The sequence below is a fragment of the Thunnus maccoyii genome, chromosome 16, assembly GCF_910596095.1.
Source record: "Thunnus maccoyii chromosome 16, fThuMac1.1, whole genome shotgun sequence".
Taxonomy (NCBI): Eukaryota; Metazoa; Chordata; class Actinopteri; order Scombriformes; family Scombridae; genus Thunnus; species Thunnus maccoyii.
In genome coordinates, this window is record NC_056548.1 from 14,840,742 (window position 1) to 14,860,033 (window position 19,292).

At 37.7% G+C, this 19,292-nt stretch overlaps 1 protein-coding gene across 2 annotated transcripts in view; it reads right to left on the reverse strand.

Annotated features, from left to right (window-relative positions):
- Positions 1–19,292, reverse strand: part of myo6b (myosin VIb) — a 39,203-nt gene that overhangs the window by 12,456 nt on the left and 7,455 nt on the right. For both annotated transcript variants that reach the window (XM_042389395.1, XM_042389394.1), the window contains exons 3-25: positions 18,243–18,312; positions 18,054–18,127; positions 17,474–17,603; positions 17,009–17,114; positions 16,351–16,406; positions 16,160–16,257; positions 15,872–16,036; positions 15,052–15,132; positions 13,193–13,373; positions 11,984–12,128; positions 10,341–10,498; positions 9,878–9,969; positions 9,315–9,387; positions 7,802–7,929; positions 6,758–6,853; positions 6,087–6,257; positions 4,886–4,924; positions 4,603–4,696; positions 3,601–3,731; positions 3,248–3,325; positions 2,971–3,100; positions 1,521–1,611; positions 732–882 (exon numbers count right to left, since the gene is read on the reverse strand). In XM_042389395.1, coding sequence (XP_042245329.1) covers positions 732–882; positions 1,521–1,611; positions 2,971–3,100; positions 3,248–3,325; positions 3,601–3,731; positions 4,603–4,696; positions 4,886–4,924; positions 6,087–6,257; positions 6,758–6,853; positions 7,802–7,929; positions 9,315–9,387; positions 9,878–9,969; positions 10,341–10,498; positions 11,984–12,128; positions 13,193–13,373; positions 15,052–15,132; positions 15,872–16,036; positions 16,160–16,257; positions 16,351–16,406; positions 17,009–17,114; positions 17,474–17,603; positions 18,054–18,127; positions 18,243–18,312 — 2,538 coding nt within the window. The remainder of the gene's footprint in view (positions 1–731; positions 883–1,520; positions 1,612–2,970; positions 3,101–3,247; positions 3,326–3,600; positions 3,732–4,602; positions 4,697–4,885; positions 4,925–6,086; positions 6,258–6,757; positions 6,854–7,801; positions 7,930–9,314; positions 9,388–9,877; positions 9,970–10,340; positions 10,499–11,983; positions 12,129–13,192; positions 13,374–15,051; positions 15,133–15,871; positions 16,037–16,159; positions 16,258–16,350; positions 16,407–17,008; positions 17,115–17,473; positions 17,604–18,053; positions 18,128–18,242; positions 18,313–19,292) is intronic.

Sequence of the window (19,292 nt, forward strand, 5' to 3'; positions counted from 1 at the left end):
AGAGGCCTGAATGACAGGCATTGGCATCTCATACATTATTCACTCGGAGACGCCACGCCAGGAGCAATTTCTAAGCACCCAGAGCATCACGAGTGGCGACTGTAGGGCTGCTAATAGGCTAACAGAGGAACATAGGGGAGGTGGGGAAGCTGATTGGGGTAGAGAGGAAAGAAAGGGAAGACTGGTGCTTCATTGTCAATCAGGATACTTCAAGGATCCATGAGCAGTCTAATCATACCTGTTGCATACAAGTCACTACAGAGTACAAAAAAAATCAACCCTATTGGGAAATTCTATAGCCAGATGTCTGGAAAATATGTGGATTTGTTTGTGATGATCCGCTGTACCTAGAGGGTCCAATAAGATGCATGCTTATTGCACAGGGAGAGCTGGGATTTCACTAACCAAGTTTGATAATTTAGCAAAACAGCCTCACTAAATTAAATTATTGGAGAGGAGAGGATTTCCTCTTCACCTCGCTCTTTATCCTGAGGTGATTGAAAGTATTGATTCTGAGAGAAAGAACGACACAGTACACTTGATAGATAAAAATAAAACAGAACAGCAAAATGTTTCATGAGCCTGTATCATGCTCAAAGCACCTAAAAACCTATGACATACTGTAAGCAGATTTTCAGTCATCATTAAAAGGTGATACTTAATCTCTACAATTCGGAAATAATCCTTGGGTGATGTGCAAGAGGTTTAACATCAACATACCAATGACTCACCTTTATTTTGGCTAACAGAGAGTCTATGGAGGTGGCCAGCTCCTGGACCTGTTTGGCCATCTCCTGTTTGCCCTCCTTCAGCCCGTTCACCACCTCGTTGAACCTTTCCATATGTTTCTTCAGGTTTCGAACTTTCACCATACCATCAATGCTATGAGAGGAGTGAAGATTTTATATTGAACATAAACATGTCAAAATTAGAGCAATTAAATTAATTAAACTAAAAGAAATGGCATATTAAGTAAGTGATTAAGTTGAAAACACTTTCTAATGATTACTATACTTTCATAGACTTGATACATTTTAGATAATATCTTTGGTACTTTATTCTATCTTTTGTTTTTACCAAAGAAATGATATATTTTTTGGGTTGTGACGTCCTTGAACTACATGAGTGAATGTTGGTATAAAACATGCAACCATACATGCTACTACTCATAATCAAAATCTGATTCCAAAAACTCTTCTGGCTTCTTACAGCCATTTTTCTGAATGCCACCCAATACAGCAGGATATGCTATATTTCTCAAAGCAGTGCAGAGACATCGTCTCCACAATGACTTTCTAGATTGATTTGAACTCCTAAATGCACAATGTGGAAAGCCATCAAAACCCACCAAGTGTGAATCCGTTTATATAAAAAAAACCATTAAGAGTACAGGGCGAAAGACAAAATATGAGAGCAAAAGGCACAGACAAACTGAAAGATGGTAAAAATGATCCGTGTGTGAGTGTGTGTGCTTGTGTGTGTGTGTGGAGGTTGGATACTAGAACCAGGAGGAGACTCACCGCGGCTTATGCTTCCTCTTACACAACCACATGCGGACAGTCTTCTGAATCTTAATGCAGGCCAAAGCTCTGTAACTTATCTTGTTCCTAACTGTTGACAATAGGATGAGAAAAGCAGCAGGATTCAAACAAATATATATACTGTCTCTTGCAGCATTCATAAAAAACACAACTTTTACATTTGAAATTAATGTAGGGCTACAACTAAGGATTATTTTCTTGATTCATCAAGTAGTCGTTGTGTCTATAAAATGTGAAAAATGACCATTATCATTTCCCAGAGTCTAAGGAGACATCTTCATACTTCTTTTTATGTTCTACCAACAGTCCCAAACAGAAAGATATTCAGTTTACTATCATGTATGACAAAGAAAAGCATTATAACCTCACATATGAGAAGGTGAAACCACCAAATATTTGTCAATTTTGATTAAAAAATGACTAAAACAATTGTTGCCAATTAATATTCTGTTGATAGACTTATTGATTCATTGATTAATTGTTGCAGATCTAAATTAATAAATTTCATATTTTCATATAATTTATTGGACACAATGTTATTGAATGAATCAATATACTAATCTGCAAGAACTGCCAGTATAGCATTAAAACAGTTCAGAAACTCCCTCTTGAGATTTAAATATAAAATATAATTGTAAAAACTTTATTTTAAAGATAAATAGCAGACAGCCATGAGAAAAAACTGACCTGAAAAGTTAAAGCTCAAATTATTATACAGCTACAGTAATAACATAGCTATGTATACACTGCTGTAATGGATACTATTGATCTGGGATGCAAAATATAAACAGTACAGAATATTGCTCATACACGTATAAGCTCACACCAAGTACACACAGCACACACAAATGAACCTGCGATAATAAGGTGAAGTGTTGAAGGGAATAAACGACCAGGACTGGGGACACTTAAATGTCACTTATGCAAGAAATATGTGGTCATGCGGAGGCGGTGTTCTGTTATAACTGCAATGTAATTTCATTTGATGCTTTTACACCAACAAGCAGAAGCCAGACTACACTTTGTTCAATGGTTGGAATCAATAACTTGGCATAAAGAGTAATGGTTCAAGGAACTGCTTTTAGATCACTCTTCTGTATTGCTAGAGGCTCCTTTCAATATTCAGAATGCAAGGAAAGGTATGAAATATGATTTAATATGGCTATCGAAGCTGTATAATAAAGTCGGAGGAAATGACAAATCATCTCATAGTCTGGCAATGAAAAGTGAAATAGCTTAACCAGAAAAGTAAGTTGTGTTACTGGCCTTTCTTCAATTATTCATTTGCAGTTTTTGTCTAAAAGTCTCATGTAGGAAATACTCTCTGAGATGTGGATTGTTTTCCAGTGAGGGATTTTTGTGTGTTGGTGTGTTTGAGGCAGCTTGAGTAATACATTGAGAATTCTGTTGTTTAGTGGAGTCAACCTACGTTTGATGACAGACAGGCTGCACCACTGGACCTTCTTCCAGCGGCTGCACACCAGCCACTTGTTGACTTTCATCACCAGCTCCGCGAGGTGATCCGGATCAGACTTCATGATCTGGTCAAACTCAGCAAACTGACGTACGCACACAGACATACAACACACAATCAGTAATTAAGCTATAATCGTTAGTTTGGGGCATTTTTGTGTTCTCTGAAGCTGCAGCTACACAAAATAACCTTCAACAGTAGAGCATGATTATTTCTGTTGACTTTTTTGTACCTTTCCAGGGCGGAAGAACACTTTGGTCAATCCAAACTTAAAGTCATGATCATTCAGTCCCAGAGCTTTGAACAAAGCCTACAGAGGAATAAATTCATGTTAAGTCACACAGCAATATCATATATGTGTTAAGAAATTAGGGCACAAAATTGTTTACATTAGTTAATCATTTCCCAAATGTGTCAGTATGGCTATGGGCTTTTTTGCGTTGAACAAATTACACAACTAATTAGGCCTTATTTTAAACTGATTAGCTTGTTATTTAAACTCGGCAATACACTTTACATTGCTCTAATAGGGGAGAAAAGTAAGTCTTGTCAATTAATTAAACTATTTTATTTAAGTATTCCCACCTTGCAGAAGAGTCGTGGATTCAGTCGTGTGAGCTTATCGGGCATATACTGTTTATACATGTTGTAGAGCTCGTGGAAGGGGGCTCTGGAGGGGAACCCTCCCTGCATCAAGTCCAACACTGAGACCATTCCTAATCAAGAGAAACAAACCAAGAAAAAGTGTTCTTGACATATAAAAGGCTTATAAATTACAGTACACTAAAACATTCTCACTACTGACAGTCTAGACATTATGAGTTGGAATGCAAGCAAGTTGAATTCTGTTCCCCTACATACAGCATGCACTATTCTGTTTTATCCCTGACAAGCACCTTATCAATGTCTACTGTGTGTGTTTGTGTGTGCATGTAAGTGAGGGCAGTTCTATATCCACAGGAGAGGGGCAAAGTATAGAAAAACTACGTGAAAGAAGTGAAAGTCTTTGATATAAATAATCACAATCACACAGGCTGTTAGGGGATCAAATTAACTTTGTGCCAATCAGCAGTATGCATCGACTTTAAAATGAATAATTAAGCGCTCTTTATATGGATTTTTAAATCAACGAGAAGCAAATAGCAGACCTCCAAATATAAGTATAGTCAGTGCACAAAGTGCAGGTGCAACATTTGCGTATAAAAACATAAAAATTATTTTAAATGACTCAGAAACTGACTCAAAAATCATGACAAATTGCACTCAAATATAGTATAATAAATATTACTTCCCACAAAGAACTGAAAAATGGTCCAATATTCAGTTCCAGATCTAAAATTGCATCAAAGCTGGATTTAAAATATTTTTACTATTGGGTACTTGCTGCCCGCCTCCTGTATCTCCACCAATAGACTGTAGGTCCTAAATATGCTAGAGCGAATAATACAAGTGCGGGAGGGATGAGAATGACCAACTTTAGGGACAATCTACTTAAGTTGGTCCACTATGCATCCAAAAGATTATAAACCGTAAATAAAACAACTTAAAACTAATTCTACATATTGCACACACTGTTTTTGGTCCTACCTGAGCACTGCAGCTGTGAGAGAATCAGAGCTCCTTCAAACTGGTGGCTAACCATTTTCAGGTTGGGTTTTACACAGCGAATAAAACTTGAGCCCTGCAAACATAAATGTTAATCAGGAAAAATCCATCTGTCTCACCACTGTATGCTGTATTTCTCATCCTGTATCTGTCATCTCAATAATTAGCATCTGAGAGGACATTCATCTACAATACATACTGTTTGTGTTGTAAAGGATGATTTACATTATTTTCATTCTGAGAAAAGCAAAATACTCAAACTCACAGTACTGCGAAGCTTTTCCAGCAGCAGGTTCAGCTGCGTCTGTGTATGCAAGCAGACAAAAGGACATGTTAAATGATTTGTTTCTACAGCATATAATAAAAAGCTGTTTCCACGTGAGCTGAGAGCGCCACACATCCTTGTCAACAGGTTAGGGAAGGAACACACTCAGTCCAACATTTCCTCTCCGTATTGAACGCATTCTAGCTATTGTTCCCATTTTGAAACATGCACATCATCTTTGTGCTTGTGTCTGGTGCACTAAGGATAAAAGCAAATAAGCTGAATTAGTGATAAAGAAACGTCAAGTCTGTAGAAAAAGATGCAGTTTAGAAATGATGCACAAACAGCTTTTATCTGATGGAAAAAACAGATCTAATTTCACTTTGCCTCAACACATATAGGAAAATGAAGAACAAAATAACACAGGAGTTGGATTTCTTGGTCTCTGCTGAAACATAAGACATGCTGCTGAAAGTTGTGTGCTACTGTTCCACTCAACACACTTCTGAACTTGTCTCATTCCTTCTTTCTCTTATTTACTTCTCTCATCTCCTCTCTATTATACTTCAAGCAGACTTTATCCAGCTTTATCCACCAAGGAAGGTTTTCTCAGAGGAAAGAGGAGGAAGACTGGAAGAAATCTAAGAGGGAAACCCTGAATAGGGAGAAGAAAGAGGGATGGGAAGAAGAGTGTAAAGGGGAAAAGTTACAGAACAGGTCTAGAGATTAGAGTTAGGAGGGTCTAAAAAGAATCTAAAAAAGTTAACGGAGCAATGTGAAACACTTGTACTTGCAATACTTGCAAACACAATATTTTGCACTTTTAAACCTGTAAACATTTAATAAAGCAGCAATGTGTATTTCAAATTGTACATCTATTTAATTGGATTTTGTTTTCATGTATTTTTGTGCATGTTTAATTTGGATTATATACACAGATCCAGTAGGACAAAAACTCTTTAAAAATGCAAATATAAAATTAATCTAATTATAATTCACATGTCTTTTGAAATAAAAGACAGTAGCGTTTAAGTGTCTTATTGGATTCATCATGAGTGTGAAATATTACAATTTATTTTCTAATTATTATTTATTATGTAAAAATTTAAATCTATTATTATGCACTAATCATGAGCAGGTTTTATTTCAGTTGCTCTTACGCTAACAATCAAAACTGACAAACTCCAACAGTCACTCCGACCTTGAACTTGTTGCCAACGCTGATGAAGCTGAGTTTGCCCGCCTTCTGTTTGGAGTCCTTGGTGGTATTGGAGTTCTCAAACAGCTGTCGAACAAATTTGTCTTTCGATTCACACACTAAGCTCTCCAAGGACATGTGGAGGGCATCGTTATTCTTCTCCACAAACCGAGTCTGTGTGGACACACACACACAGGCAGGCAAACACACACACACACACAAACACAAATGCATACATGTATATACTGGCAGACTTTTATACAAATGTACAAAATGCAGATAACAAAGAAAGAATGCCTTAATCCTTGTAGCTCCCCATACTGCCAAAATGCCTCTAAATGCACATTATAGAAGCAGCCTTCGTAGGGATAATGCACTTATTGTTGTGACATTTGTGCTACGGCAACAAATGTGTTTCAGGGAACAAAAATATGAAGGTTGGATGAAGAAAAGGCTACAAAACATAAAACTTCCAAAACATCCGGATTTTTTGCTTCTGCTGTGATATGTCATTGATGGCTGCCACTAAACTATAATTTTAGACTTTTAGTCAGCTTTAACTACTACTAACACTGTCTTAGGAGGTCTATGGTGAAAAATATTATAATATTTGATTTTGTGGATACTACCCTGCCCGTATATCCCTATATAATAACATCTGTGTGAATAATTACTGTTTCATAGCAGACTGCTCCAGCAAAGTGCCTGATGATAAAGCCTTCATCATCCCGGAGATTCCTGTGAATCGTCAACTTCGACTTTCTGGGAACCTGAGAGGGAGAAGAAGAAAGTAAATCATATTTAATGACAGTGCTAAAACACATATGTATTGATTTCTAATTCCATCCATCGCTATCTCTACAGAAGAATCTTGTTTATCCACAACACTACTGAATGAGTTTGGGGAACGAAACACTCAATTCAATGAGGTGCAGTAAAATCCAGCAAAAAAAAGCCAGAAATTATGTGATAAATACAGGCATATTCTCACAAACTCTATACAAGGTCATTTGTAGTTATTTAACATCTTTACATGTATGAATCCACAATAATAACTGCAAACAGTTGAGATATATTTTTAAATGCCATATTTTTCTTATGAGGCCAAAGTATTACAAATGACCCCAAAAATCCATTATCAACAGTATTCTTCTGAATAAAAACTAAAATGTAGCGCCCAACATTTTTAAACTCCATTAGCTTCATCAGTGAGGAGAGCCATTATAAATTATCCTTGAAGTGAAAACTGTATAGCAGAAATGTTAGCAAATTCAAGCACTTTACATTAAGATTAATGTCTTATCCCCTATTAAATGTATAAAATATTCTTTATTTGAGTAATAACTCCCTGCAGTTGAGTGTGGCTGCAGCTAGCTCCTCTAATCTTCAATTTGAATTGGTGTCAAGGCTACATTTCTAAAAGGATTTCATGCTTGCGAAGATACTGGCAGAGTGATGAACAATAGCGACAAAGACGGTGACAGAGGGAGGAACTGGGACTGTGCGTCATTCACAAAAATTGCTGTTACAAACAGGCAGAGTAAAAATGATCACAATGACAAAACCAATGCGCAGTTTCATCTCCCTGCTCTCACAAAAGAACATAATACACAAAGAAAGAGAACAAAAGCAGAGTACTGAAGAGAGAGCAGGGGTGGGAAAGACAGAAGGAGGGAGAGAGAGGGTGATGGAAAGAGAGTACAGCTTAGAGGTCTGACCGTCAGTCTGAAGTGGTCTTTATGCTTGTTGTGAACAGCCAGTGCAAAGTGTTGGTCGCTGGGCTGAGGAAGACGGTTCTCTTCGTCCAAAATGTCCAGGATTCCCACCAGCTTTGCTTCCACTAGGTCTGGAAACAATAATTATATGTGTATCAGCAACAGTATTCAGTATTCAATTCAGCTCTACAATGTACTGTATAGCAAACCACACTATGGATACTAATTCATTCTATATCAATTATTCTAAGATGCCTCATATTTTCAGGACACAACCTGGAAATTAGTCTTCTTAATATGTCCAAACTGGCAATATTTCCTACCCGTAACTTTCTCTAATGTTTACAAAGAGTAAAAAAAACAAATGAATCCCTATTGCAGTATTTTGGAACGGGTGAGATGTAGATCTCAGTGGCGATTATAATACAGAGGTTAAAAAATCACTAAACATTCAGTTTATGTATGTGAGATTTCTTGGAAATTTCCACTGTTTACTGTTTCTGGATGTGAATATTCAAAGCACAAAACATGTTCATCAGGATGCTCACTTAGCCATATATCTGAATTATTCATACGGAATGCTGTGTTTAGAATATCATCTAATAGCCAAGGACCCCAGAAAAAATTTGCATGAACAAGCACCTGTGCATAAATCCTGAAGATTGAAGAGTGAATTAATGGCTAACCCAAACGGTCATTTGCAAGTCATAAATGTTATTCACGGCTGTCAGTTAACCTCGTACCTGAATAATCACAGCCTTTGAAATACAAATCAGACTGCTTCACCTTGATACACTGACTACTTCATCCCATTTATTTGAGGATTCATTGGACGACAGAAACAACAAAAACAAGGGGTATCATTTCTCCGGGCTTCTTGTAGCACAAAAGAGGCCATAAAACCCACAAATACTCATTATGTTTGCTCCCTTCAGATACATGGATATACAAACTTCCTGGATAATGAGAAATCAGTATTTTTGTCCCTCTGACAGGTGTATTTTTACTGCTCTGATGACCAGCCCTGAGCATGAGGAATGGCCCAGATGAATACCATGTGCGTGAGCTGATGTTACACTTGAACCATCCTCAATACATTTGTTGTGTGTGGGTTCTCCAGACGGCAGCGTCTCTGTCAGTACATCTTGTGTTTTGCAGCACAAGCCCTCAAAGGCAACACTTAAAGTGACACTGATTGTCACTTTTTTTCATGCCAGAGAATCACAGATGGTAAAGATACAGTACATGGAGATATCAATGCACATACTCCTACACACATATACTTTTGATTTTAGTCATTTGAGAAACTAGCTCAAACTCAAGAACATTAGAGACACATATGATCAAAGTCCTGCATTATGTTTTCTTTTATTTGGTAGTATGCGGTGCTTCAATAGTTTTTTTTTTAATTTTCAGCAGGGAACTTTTGAGAAGTGAAGGAGTGAAATTTAAATCAGTGCACAGAGTCTGAGGATTAACGAGGTGCAGGGAGGGAAGGTGGCACAGAAGAACTTACCAATGCAGTCCTGGTTGTCAACGTAATGCACTTCATTCACTCCCAGCCCTTCCTTTTGATAAAGCTCTTGCTCCTGCACAGACATGACCAAAAGTCAAAAACTAACAAGTAAAAAGAGTATTTTATTTTAAAAAGTGCAAATTTGCTCAGAGTTTTTGGAGTGGCTTCAGAACATTATCCATCTCAAAAAAACAAACAAAAAACATTAAACCGACAACACACGATTCAGATAATGAAAAGGGGGCTTAAACCAGAATTGTGGAGCTTTAATTGGAGACCTTGGAAGAGAATAACGTTAAGAGATCACAGGAGAGAAACAGGCTTCATCATGTCCCTTGAGAAATTAGCATTCTAATGAAAGAGCGCAGAAGAGATGGAGGGAAAATACACGTGAAAAAACAGCAAGAGGGAGAGAGAGAAGCTTAGAGTGCCAACCACTTCTGTGGTTCCTGTCTAATAAAAGAGCCAGTAAGTTTGGCTTGTGAGTGACAAGACTGGCAGGTTTCCCAGTATAAAGAAAAGTATCACACCAAATCACCTTAATCTAGACGCTGTTCACCCACCTCTTTCAGAATACGCTCGTTGAAGAACTGCTGCAGTTTCTCATTGCAGTAATTGATACAGAACTGCTCAAAGCTGTTATGTTCAAAATACTCTAAGAGATGGGAAGAAAAACATGCAGTATATTTAAATTAATTTCCAAAATGAACATTTTTAAAGCCTGTGTTAATTATGGCAGACGAAGAAAATTAATTAACAAGCAAGAGCCCTGGTAATGAAGTGAGTATATGCATTAGAGAAACATGCTGCACAGACAAGTGTCTCTTTATTAGACTGAATTCTAAACAAACCAATGAAACAGCAGCAAAATTAAGTCAACCTGGAAAGTTGCACAAACTCAAGTTTTAAAGTTTGTGTTACATGAATTTGCTTTTTGAGTAAGATGAATTTAATGTGAATCTACACATTGACTTGAGTTTAATTACAACTTCCACATTTTATCGAAGACTAACTGCATTTTATTACCAAAGCCAGCGATGTCCAGCACCCCAATGAAGTTGGAGGAAGCCTCGAAGGGGAAACACTGGTTCACTCGTTTGACCACATGATCAAAGAGGCGGCTGTACACTGCCTTGGCCAGGGCATCGCGGGCATTGTTTGCTTGTTCCACCTTTAGAGGCACCCTGGGGGGACACACAAAGTGGGGCAGTGACAGACAGTCAGAAACTGGGACATTCTGGTCTCTTATTAAACCTCTTTTTTTATTTTTTTAATCAACCCAATTTTCATATGGTAGCAAAAGTTTAGTTGTGTCAGTTTGTGCTGTATAGTGCCATTGTCCTTCTGATCTCTATATTCAAGCTACTGTAGGCAATGATTTTCAAATGAGAGTTTCTGAGCCAAAGATAAGGTATTAAAACTAAAATATGAACCTTGAACTCAACTAGACTCTCTAATGGCAATTTAACACCATTTATTTTAAATTATTTAGAAGGGGCTGACTGTATGGACAAAGTGCAGTTCCACAGTGGCCCAGAGTTCACCTTAGCCGTCCCCGGTGGGAAGAAGGTGAATTTGAAATTAAAAAGGTCTGTCTTTTGCTATGATAGATCTTTGTCTGCTTTTTTTCTTTTGATATTCCACCCACCTGGTCCTCATAAAAAAACCTCATCCATTTCAAACAGTCCACCTATCATTACTGAAGCTCAACAAAGGGTAAGCTACATTTTCTCCGTTTCACCATGCGGTGAGTTGAATGCCATAACACATGCAATATTTACGATTCATCTCACTGACAGGCATTTTTATCCATAGCAATGTTTCATATGCACACTAGCTGGAGACTCAGTCATCCCTGATACCATCACATCCACCGCCCTCTAGCTGCCCTCACCCTCCCAAGTGTTGGTTGGATCTGTCTGGGGCTTAATGACAAAGCCAAGCCCCCTTCGCTCCACCTGCTCCTCCACTGTAGTGCAGCCATGCTCGCATGCCTCCTCAGATACAGACTGCATTATTTATGTGGAGAAAACACTTCCAGGCCAGGCCAGCATCTGGCCTTCCTGAAATATTAATCTACCAAACCTGGCCCCATCACTCAAACACCACATCACTACCAAAGTACACAGGAGCAGTGACGATACTGCACCATATTCTCCTCTGAACATGTGTTTTTTTTTTACAGTTTACCTAAGCAAGATATCGCCAAAATCTGTCAACATTTGTGTTAGTGTGTCAGTTTTACACTGGGGGTTGCAATGGTGTTTGAGGCACAGACTCACAGAGCACTTGCCTGCAGAAAATAATTAGATCAACCATACTCTCTCTTCATACTAAGACCATGAAGTAAGGCTTAATTGAGGATTTAATCTAAATGTCTTACACAATAAAGACATGTTAGTATGTTGTGGTTTAATACTGATAAGTACAGCAACAACTGCTTAGCTTAAATTCCTGTTCGTTAATCTCTGTCTGAGGATCATCAGGCATTTACAAATCTATCATGAACTCATTGTCTTCAGTTAGTTTGGAGAGTACAGCTGACAGTTTTTTTTATCAACAAACAATAACAGTGGCTTCTGGACAAAACTAAGAGGATCATTTCTTCTCCAAAAAACAAAAGTTGCAAAGGGTCACCGGTTTTTAAAGCGGAATGCTTTTGCTCTTACTTGATAACTGTTCCTTTGGCGCCCCCTGCTGTAGTGAGCATGACCCTTGCTGTGAGGCTGACCCGCAGATCATCCTGGTCCAGACCAAGCAGATCAGCGCAGTACTCCAGAGTCTGTCCGGACTGATTCTTCAGAACACAGCCGCCTGAAACAGACAGACAGACATGTAAGCCTTAATAATCCTCCAACTACAATACACGGTTCTGCAAAATACCTTTATTTTTCTTTGTACCAACTGTACTTTATAAATTCCTATCAGCAGGTTTTAAGGGAAATGATTACAAACACATTTCATAACAAAACCGCAATGTGATCACACTACTGTACTGTAACTGTAACTCGATGTTGGATGATGATGTTGGAGTAGTGAATCTACACTTTACAGACCATGATTTATTAATTTGATTTTGCAGACATAGCAGAGTTTTATAGCTATGTCCCAAAATAGAACATGCATAGTCAAGTTTTTTTTTTACTTTCTTGGGACCCATCAAAAAACAGCAGAGAGACGTTCATAGGTTGGAGAGTGAATGGTTAGATCTTATAGCTATGAATAAGTGAAATCAACAACCTGATGCAGAGCTGGTGTTCAGGTTCACTGTGTGTAAGGTATAGTGTACAAAATGCAAGAGCTAACACCAATTGTAGCGGGTGAGAAAATACTGAAAATTGCCCTGAAGAAAGTTTTAAAGTATAGTTATTTAATAAATTATAAACACCTTGATTGCAGAGAGAGGAAGGGAAAGAATGAGCAAGAAAGGACAAGGAGAGAGAGATATCATGGTTGCCAGGGTAACCAAAGTCTTATTTATCTCCAGACTAAACTATGGTGATATCCAAGGACATACTGTAGATCTGTTCTTAAAAATCTTATACTGATCTGATGACACACGTCTGCAGAAATATGTGAGATCATATTTATTGAAAAAGCTAATTTGTTCAGTTCATTTCAGCTGACTGTATATTAACTTCATAAAATATTGTACAATTAACTTTCTTGAAGAGAAAGTTAAGTTTTTCTTATTTCTGGCGGCAGAAAAGCTGGAAAAAATAAGACGATGTTGGTGGTTTACATGAGCAGTGATAACCACTTTGGCTGTGGCTAAAAAACTACAAAAAAGACAGAAAATACAGGGCAAAGGACATGAAAGTGATCACAGATTACCCTAAAACTCTTGTAAAGATCTCTAGTTTCAGCATCTGTCCTACCTGAAGTGCTTCCTGTTTCCTCAAAGTCGATGTTGCCCAGGTGCAGAACTCCAGCAACTACCCTAAACAGATCCAGCTTCTCAGTGTCATCCAGACCAATCTTCTTCATGGCCACGCACATCCTGTTAAAGTCACCCTGGTCGTCAAGAAGAGGGTCCTTCAGTGCACCAACCTTTACATGCTGCAAAACATACAATTGAGTGAGAAACTAAACAGACATCACAGAGAGAAATAGGCGATGTGTGAGAATTCAATTCAGATTTACTCAAACAAGATGCAATTTATGAATAGCAATCTAAGTTCTGTATTTAAGTGATTTAATCTAATTTTCCTTAAATACGGAGTAAATCTGATTCTCAATTGAGCACAAGAGCCCATACTTAACAACAAAAGCCACGTGTTTAACGTGGACTTTGCACATTCAATAAACCAAAATATTTGACCAATTTGTTAAATTAGCCTCCACCAGCAGCCACAGCAAACACACCATCCTATGAACTAAGGCTATTCTGCTTCAGTAGTTTTGTTTCCAAATGTCTTGACAACTATTCATGCATCAAGAAAAGACAGAGCCAGTGTAGTGTTTTGCAATATCTCAGGAATGATGAAAGCAGAAAGAACAGGCATGCAGTGTGAAATTTCACTGAATAGAAGGAGTCAAGATCGTAGATTAATCATATAGTGATAATTAACAAGGGCTGCACAATTATGACTACATTTTTACTCCTGATTGTAACATACATTTCAATCTTTAACACATATTGATTGTGAACTATGAAAAAAACCACCATATACTATAATTGTACAGCCCTGTATTGTATGATTGAAACAAGCTGAATAAGCAAATGTCCTTTGTTTTTTACCATTTAAGCACCACCCAGCACCAATTCCACTCAAACCTGTCAGACACATGCAGACAAAGAGGAAGCATGCACTCTTATTCCCTGTTTACACTACAAAGAGCAGTACGTAAAACCTGAGGGTCTCAGTGTTTACTTTGGAAAAAATACAGGATAAAGAACAGGGAGCACAAAGCCCTGATAAAAAAAGAAACATCACCTTATTGTCCTATATAAGACAGACGATTGGCGGGACAGAAAGATGCACGATGACTTAATTAGCATCATAATTATGGCACACAATGTACTTACATCCACACAGCTTACATGACTTCCATCAATACATTAAAACCGTTATATACAAAAAGCATAATTAAGTGTGAATGACTATTCAAACAATAGAGGTTATGAATTCCCTTAAAGGTCAAATACATTTCATTCATTGTACTGCTCCTGATGTTCTAGGCTAAATAAAACCCATTAAGAGTAAATCCATTAATAGTGACCTGAAAGCTCTTTTGTTTACCACTACTTCATCTGATTTTTCCAGAAATGTGATCAGCATAAAAGAAGATATCATTCCATCTTAGAAAACAAGAAGTGAATTGAACATTCATAATTAGTCCCTGAGAGAGCAACACATCACACTTATTCTTCTAATAGTTTCTTGATATTAATTACACATTTCCTGCAGGCTTTGCAGCTCAACTCAACAAGGCACTGGTTCTTTTTCATGTTGTACATAATTCTTCAAATACACAGACCTGAACTAATTTCTTGGCATAAAATATTCCTACTGACCAATTCTTGCATATAATTTCACCTTTAACCTGCAACTGATTTACTTAAATATGATCTGGGATTTGCTTTACAGTACTCTATATCTATCTTAATCATTTATTCCACAGGAAAGGATAGAAAACTACTTTTATTTTCTTGACATTAGACACTTACTCATCCAAAGTAAAATAATAATGTATCAGATTAGAGTGATTACACTACATCAGAACTTGATATTACCTCAGGACTCTTGCGGTTCTGCATGATTTGTTTATCGGAGTCCTTGCTGGCGAAATATCTGGTGCAACCTCGATTCAGGTACTGCAACAGAGAAAAAGCAGCTTAAAAACATTTAAATAAAATTAGTATTTTCATGAATTAAAATCAGAAAATATGTAATTCAAATCAAATATGTATCAGAAATAACATAAATGCATTTCACTCTTGGTGGGATTATTGTATTGATTTTCATCATCTGAAAGATTTACTGTTGTCTTTCAATATTGCTTCACAGCTGTCTTCTAGTGAATCGCATGAAGTAATTGCCTCAGTTGATGTGGGTGTCACCTAAGGGACCTGATATTATGATACTATGATAAACATCTAAAGGAACAGCTCGAGTTGCTTGTTGTTCCATTAAGTATTGTTTTGTAGAGCATGCAGAAGAAAATAACGGCTGGGATAAACACCTTTATGGTCTCTGACTGCACCCACTGTGTTGATAATTGCATTTGGGGCGGGGGCATAATTCAATTTTGAAATATTTTGTTACTGAAGGGATTTTTTGATTCCGCTTGAGAGGACTTGTGTTTTGACTTGTGTCAAGATACCACTAAAAATACACTAATGTGACATCTAGTGGGCTTCCACAGAACTGCCAACCCATGTTTGCTCCAAATAACTAATTAAAACTGCATATTGGCAAAGTCTAGACAAAATTATTGACACAATCAAAATTATATTGTCTTGTCTGCTGATCTTGGGTGACAATATCATATGTGTTTTTTTTTCTGACAAATACTGAAACTGAAGATGCTGCTGTGTGGCTGAGCTCACTGACCCTGAAGCTGTCTGGAGAGTCCAGGTGCAGTTTCTTCTTGATGTCCTCAGATGCCCCAGCACACAGCCTGTAGAAGATGTGGTAGTTTCTCTCGTCGTTACTTTGCATGCAAATTCTCGACTTCTCTAACAAGTAATGGGAGACGAATCCGCCCACGACTGCATTCTGGTGACACAGGAGAAGAATCAGGTTTTAAAAGCAGATTTTACAATTCATGGTCCATACACAGCATACAACAGATCAACAACAACAGATCGACTTAGAACATAATCAGTGGTCATCTGTTACCTTCTCGTTGAAGTGGATTTCCACAAACTTTCCAAAGCGACTACTGTTATTATTCCGGACTGTCTTTGCATTTCCAAAGGCCTCAAGAAGGGGATTTGCTGAAGTTTGAATAGGAAAAACACAATCAGGATCACACTGCCTCCACACAGTACATACAGTACTGATGAGTTATTAGTCTGTTAATGCATTACCTTCTACAATTCTCTCGTCAATATCTTGACCACTTCCATATGTTGTGGTCAGATATCTACAGGATGTGGATGAAATTAGGAGAACAGCAACAATAATGAATATATACAGCAAATCACCAGAAGATAAAAATAGAAAGTCAAAAGTTTAAAGATTACTACATAACAGATGTTTTCACTTCCAAAGCAGCTATGACATGACAAAGTGACACACTAACACATTCCAGACATACAACTGCAGTGGATAAGGGTTTTTTTATCCAATTTGAACAATTCTGAAAACCTTTATTCTGATTTCTGTAACATTTGGCATCACCCTTCACAGACACAGTTATGATGGGTAGTTGAAAAAACAAACTATGGAATAGAATACCACTTGTGACTCATATAAGGCTGATGGCAAGTGTGAGGAGAGTTGTCTTTTTGATGCAACTGCATCCAGTTTAATCTTCTATTACCTTCTACTACTCTTCATCTTTTTTTGTGAGATATTTGCAAGGTATATTAGTAGTTCTAAATGCAGTGCAGTGAAGGTATGGTGGTGAAATATCTTGGTTTGGAAAGGGAGAGGGAGATTTTTCAACACATAACCTGAATGGAGAGGGCACAAGGTGAGGATGAAGGGAAGAAATGAGACGCATCATGTCATGTAGGCTCATACCTGAGAACAAACTTGGTGTTTTCAGTTTTTCCAGCACCAGATTCGCCAGAAACTATGATTGACTGGCTCATTTTTAGAACCTTCATGTCCCTGTAGGCTTTGTCAGCTAAAACAAACAAGTAAAAAAAAAACATATCACAGATTAATTGCCTTTCTAGCATGACAGTGTAGTACTGTGCAAATAACAGCATCTACAGGGAATAATCAGGGCTCAATTTCATGTTGTTACTTTTGAATGACTTTTACAAGAAGGCTTACAAAAAGACAAGGTGAAGCCTGCCAATCCCCTCAAGAAACAAACAAGCAAATGAAAATGTTTCAATTCAGTTATGTTAATAAAGGATAACATTTAAAGTCTCTTTAGAAAGTAACCTTGCAGTGCTTATCATTTTTTTAAAAATAATGTGTTTCACATAGACCTGTTACTTATTTTTTTAGCTCTTACTTTTAGGTGTGAGCTCTCACCTATAGCATAGACGTGAGGTGGCAGAGTGCCCAGTGACTTCCCTCGGTATGACTTGATGGCATCAGGGCCGTATAGTTTGGGTATGTCACAGTAAGGATTCACAGCTATCAAGATGTTGGCCACATAAGTCTGTAAAGATATAAATATAGGTAGGATTAGTGTCACTGCATTCAGAGGAGGTTAATACATAAATAGCAAAAATACATCAATTATTGAATAATGAGAGACAACAGAGGTGAAAAAGAGTCCAATGAAGGATGGTGAGACACGCCTTAACTTGTTTCCCTGCCTTACTTTTCCCATCTACCAGCTGTCCCTCATTTCCTAAATGAGTGACTGGGATCAGGATTGGGTTTGCCAGTCTGACTCTGTGACCCTTTGCTAGCCCTTCCCTCTTTACCACCTGGCACTTTTCCCTCAGGGGAACAAGGATAGGGATCCTCTCTCCTTCTGTCCTCCATCAAGAATCTACTTATGATGCAACTGGATAGCAGTGGCGTTAAACTGTGGCAAGAGCATATACAGAATACATTATACTGGTGCTAACGTAGACAAGTATAACAGGAGAAGAAAACATACATAGATGTGGTCTTTATTGTACCGCACTCTGACATTGTTGAGAAGAGTGGCTTCATTCAAGTACATAAGGGTACCTGAAAAGAGAGAAAAAACAGACAAGACAAATAAAATATAATTATTCCTGGGAAAAAAGCTCTTGTTGATTGTAAAAATGGACTTAATAACCGACTGAGCATTACTGTAACTTACAGTTGTCATCGACATGTTTGTTGACATCATCTTCTGCAGGGAAGACTTGACTCATCGGAGCAAGAAAGGTCTGAAACATAAATAGTTTTCCTTACTACAACATTAAAATGGCTTCCAGGATGGATAGCCTTACTACAAGTAGCACTGTCTCTACTTATCTGTGTCAACATGTACAAGATTATTAATGTTTACTTCTGTTTTTTTGAAAAGCTTACGACACAAAACAAATGTTTGGTAGCAGACACATTAAAAAAAAATACATATTAAAAAGTCATAAAATAGCTAAGCAAGCATGCATAAACATGAATCATTCATCATGCTTAAAGATCACAGTAATGATGTTTGGCGCTACATGTTCCCAGGCTAAATTAGTTACTGATATTCTCACTCTATTGTTTAAGAGTCTGAGTTAATGGAAATAAACTCAATGGAACAAGCCGGCTGTGAGAGAAACAAGGGGGGACATGGCAGGATAATGAATAATTTGGTGGGAGAGCAACAGGATCTGAACACCTGAGTGAGTAAGTGAGTGTGTGTGTGGTACAGAAGAGACGGTGGTGGCGCTCTGTGTTGATCTTGTGGGAACCAATGAAGTCACTGTATTATTAAAACCAACCAAACTCCAACCATAACAATTAAACAGGCCCACGGAATTTACTGACGCTGCACATATAGGAAGGCAATTGGACCAAGTGACATGGTAAAAGCAGAACAATGACCTTCTGATTATTACCTATAGATCAATATAATAAACTTCTTTACATCTTCATTATACACTTCCGATATAAATACCACTGCTTGTGTGTGTGAGTGTGACCCAGTCTGTGCTATGATGCATGGTTTATTACCACTAATAGGCTGTTGGCATAAACAGAATCTGCTTTGTGTGCTTTCTACAGTAACTTGGCTCACATCAGCCACAATAACAATAATGTGAGAAATGTCTAACTAATAAAACTGACAAAGAAGAGACAACCAGGCTGAGGCACTAATGAGCTCAACACTGCAGTAAAAAAAGATACTCAATGGGCCTTTTATTTCCTCACTAAA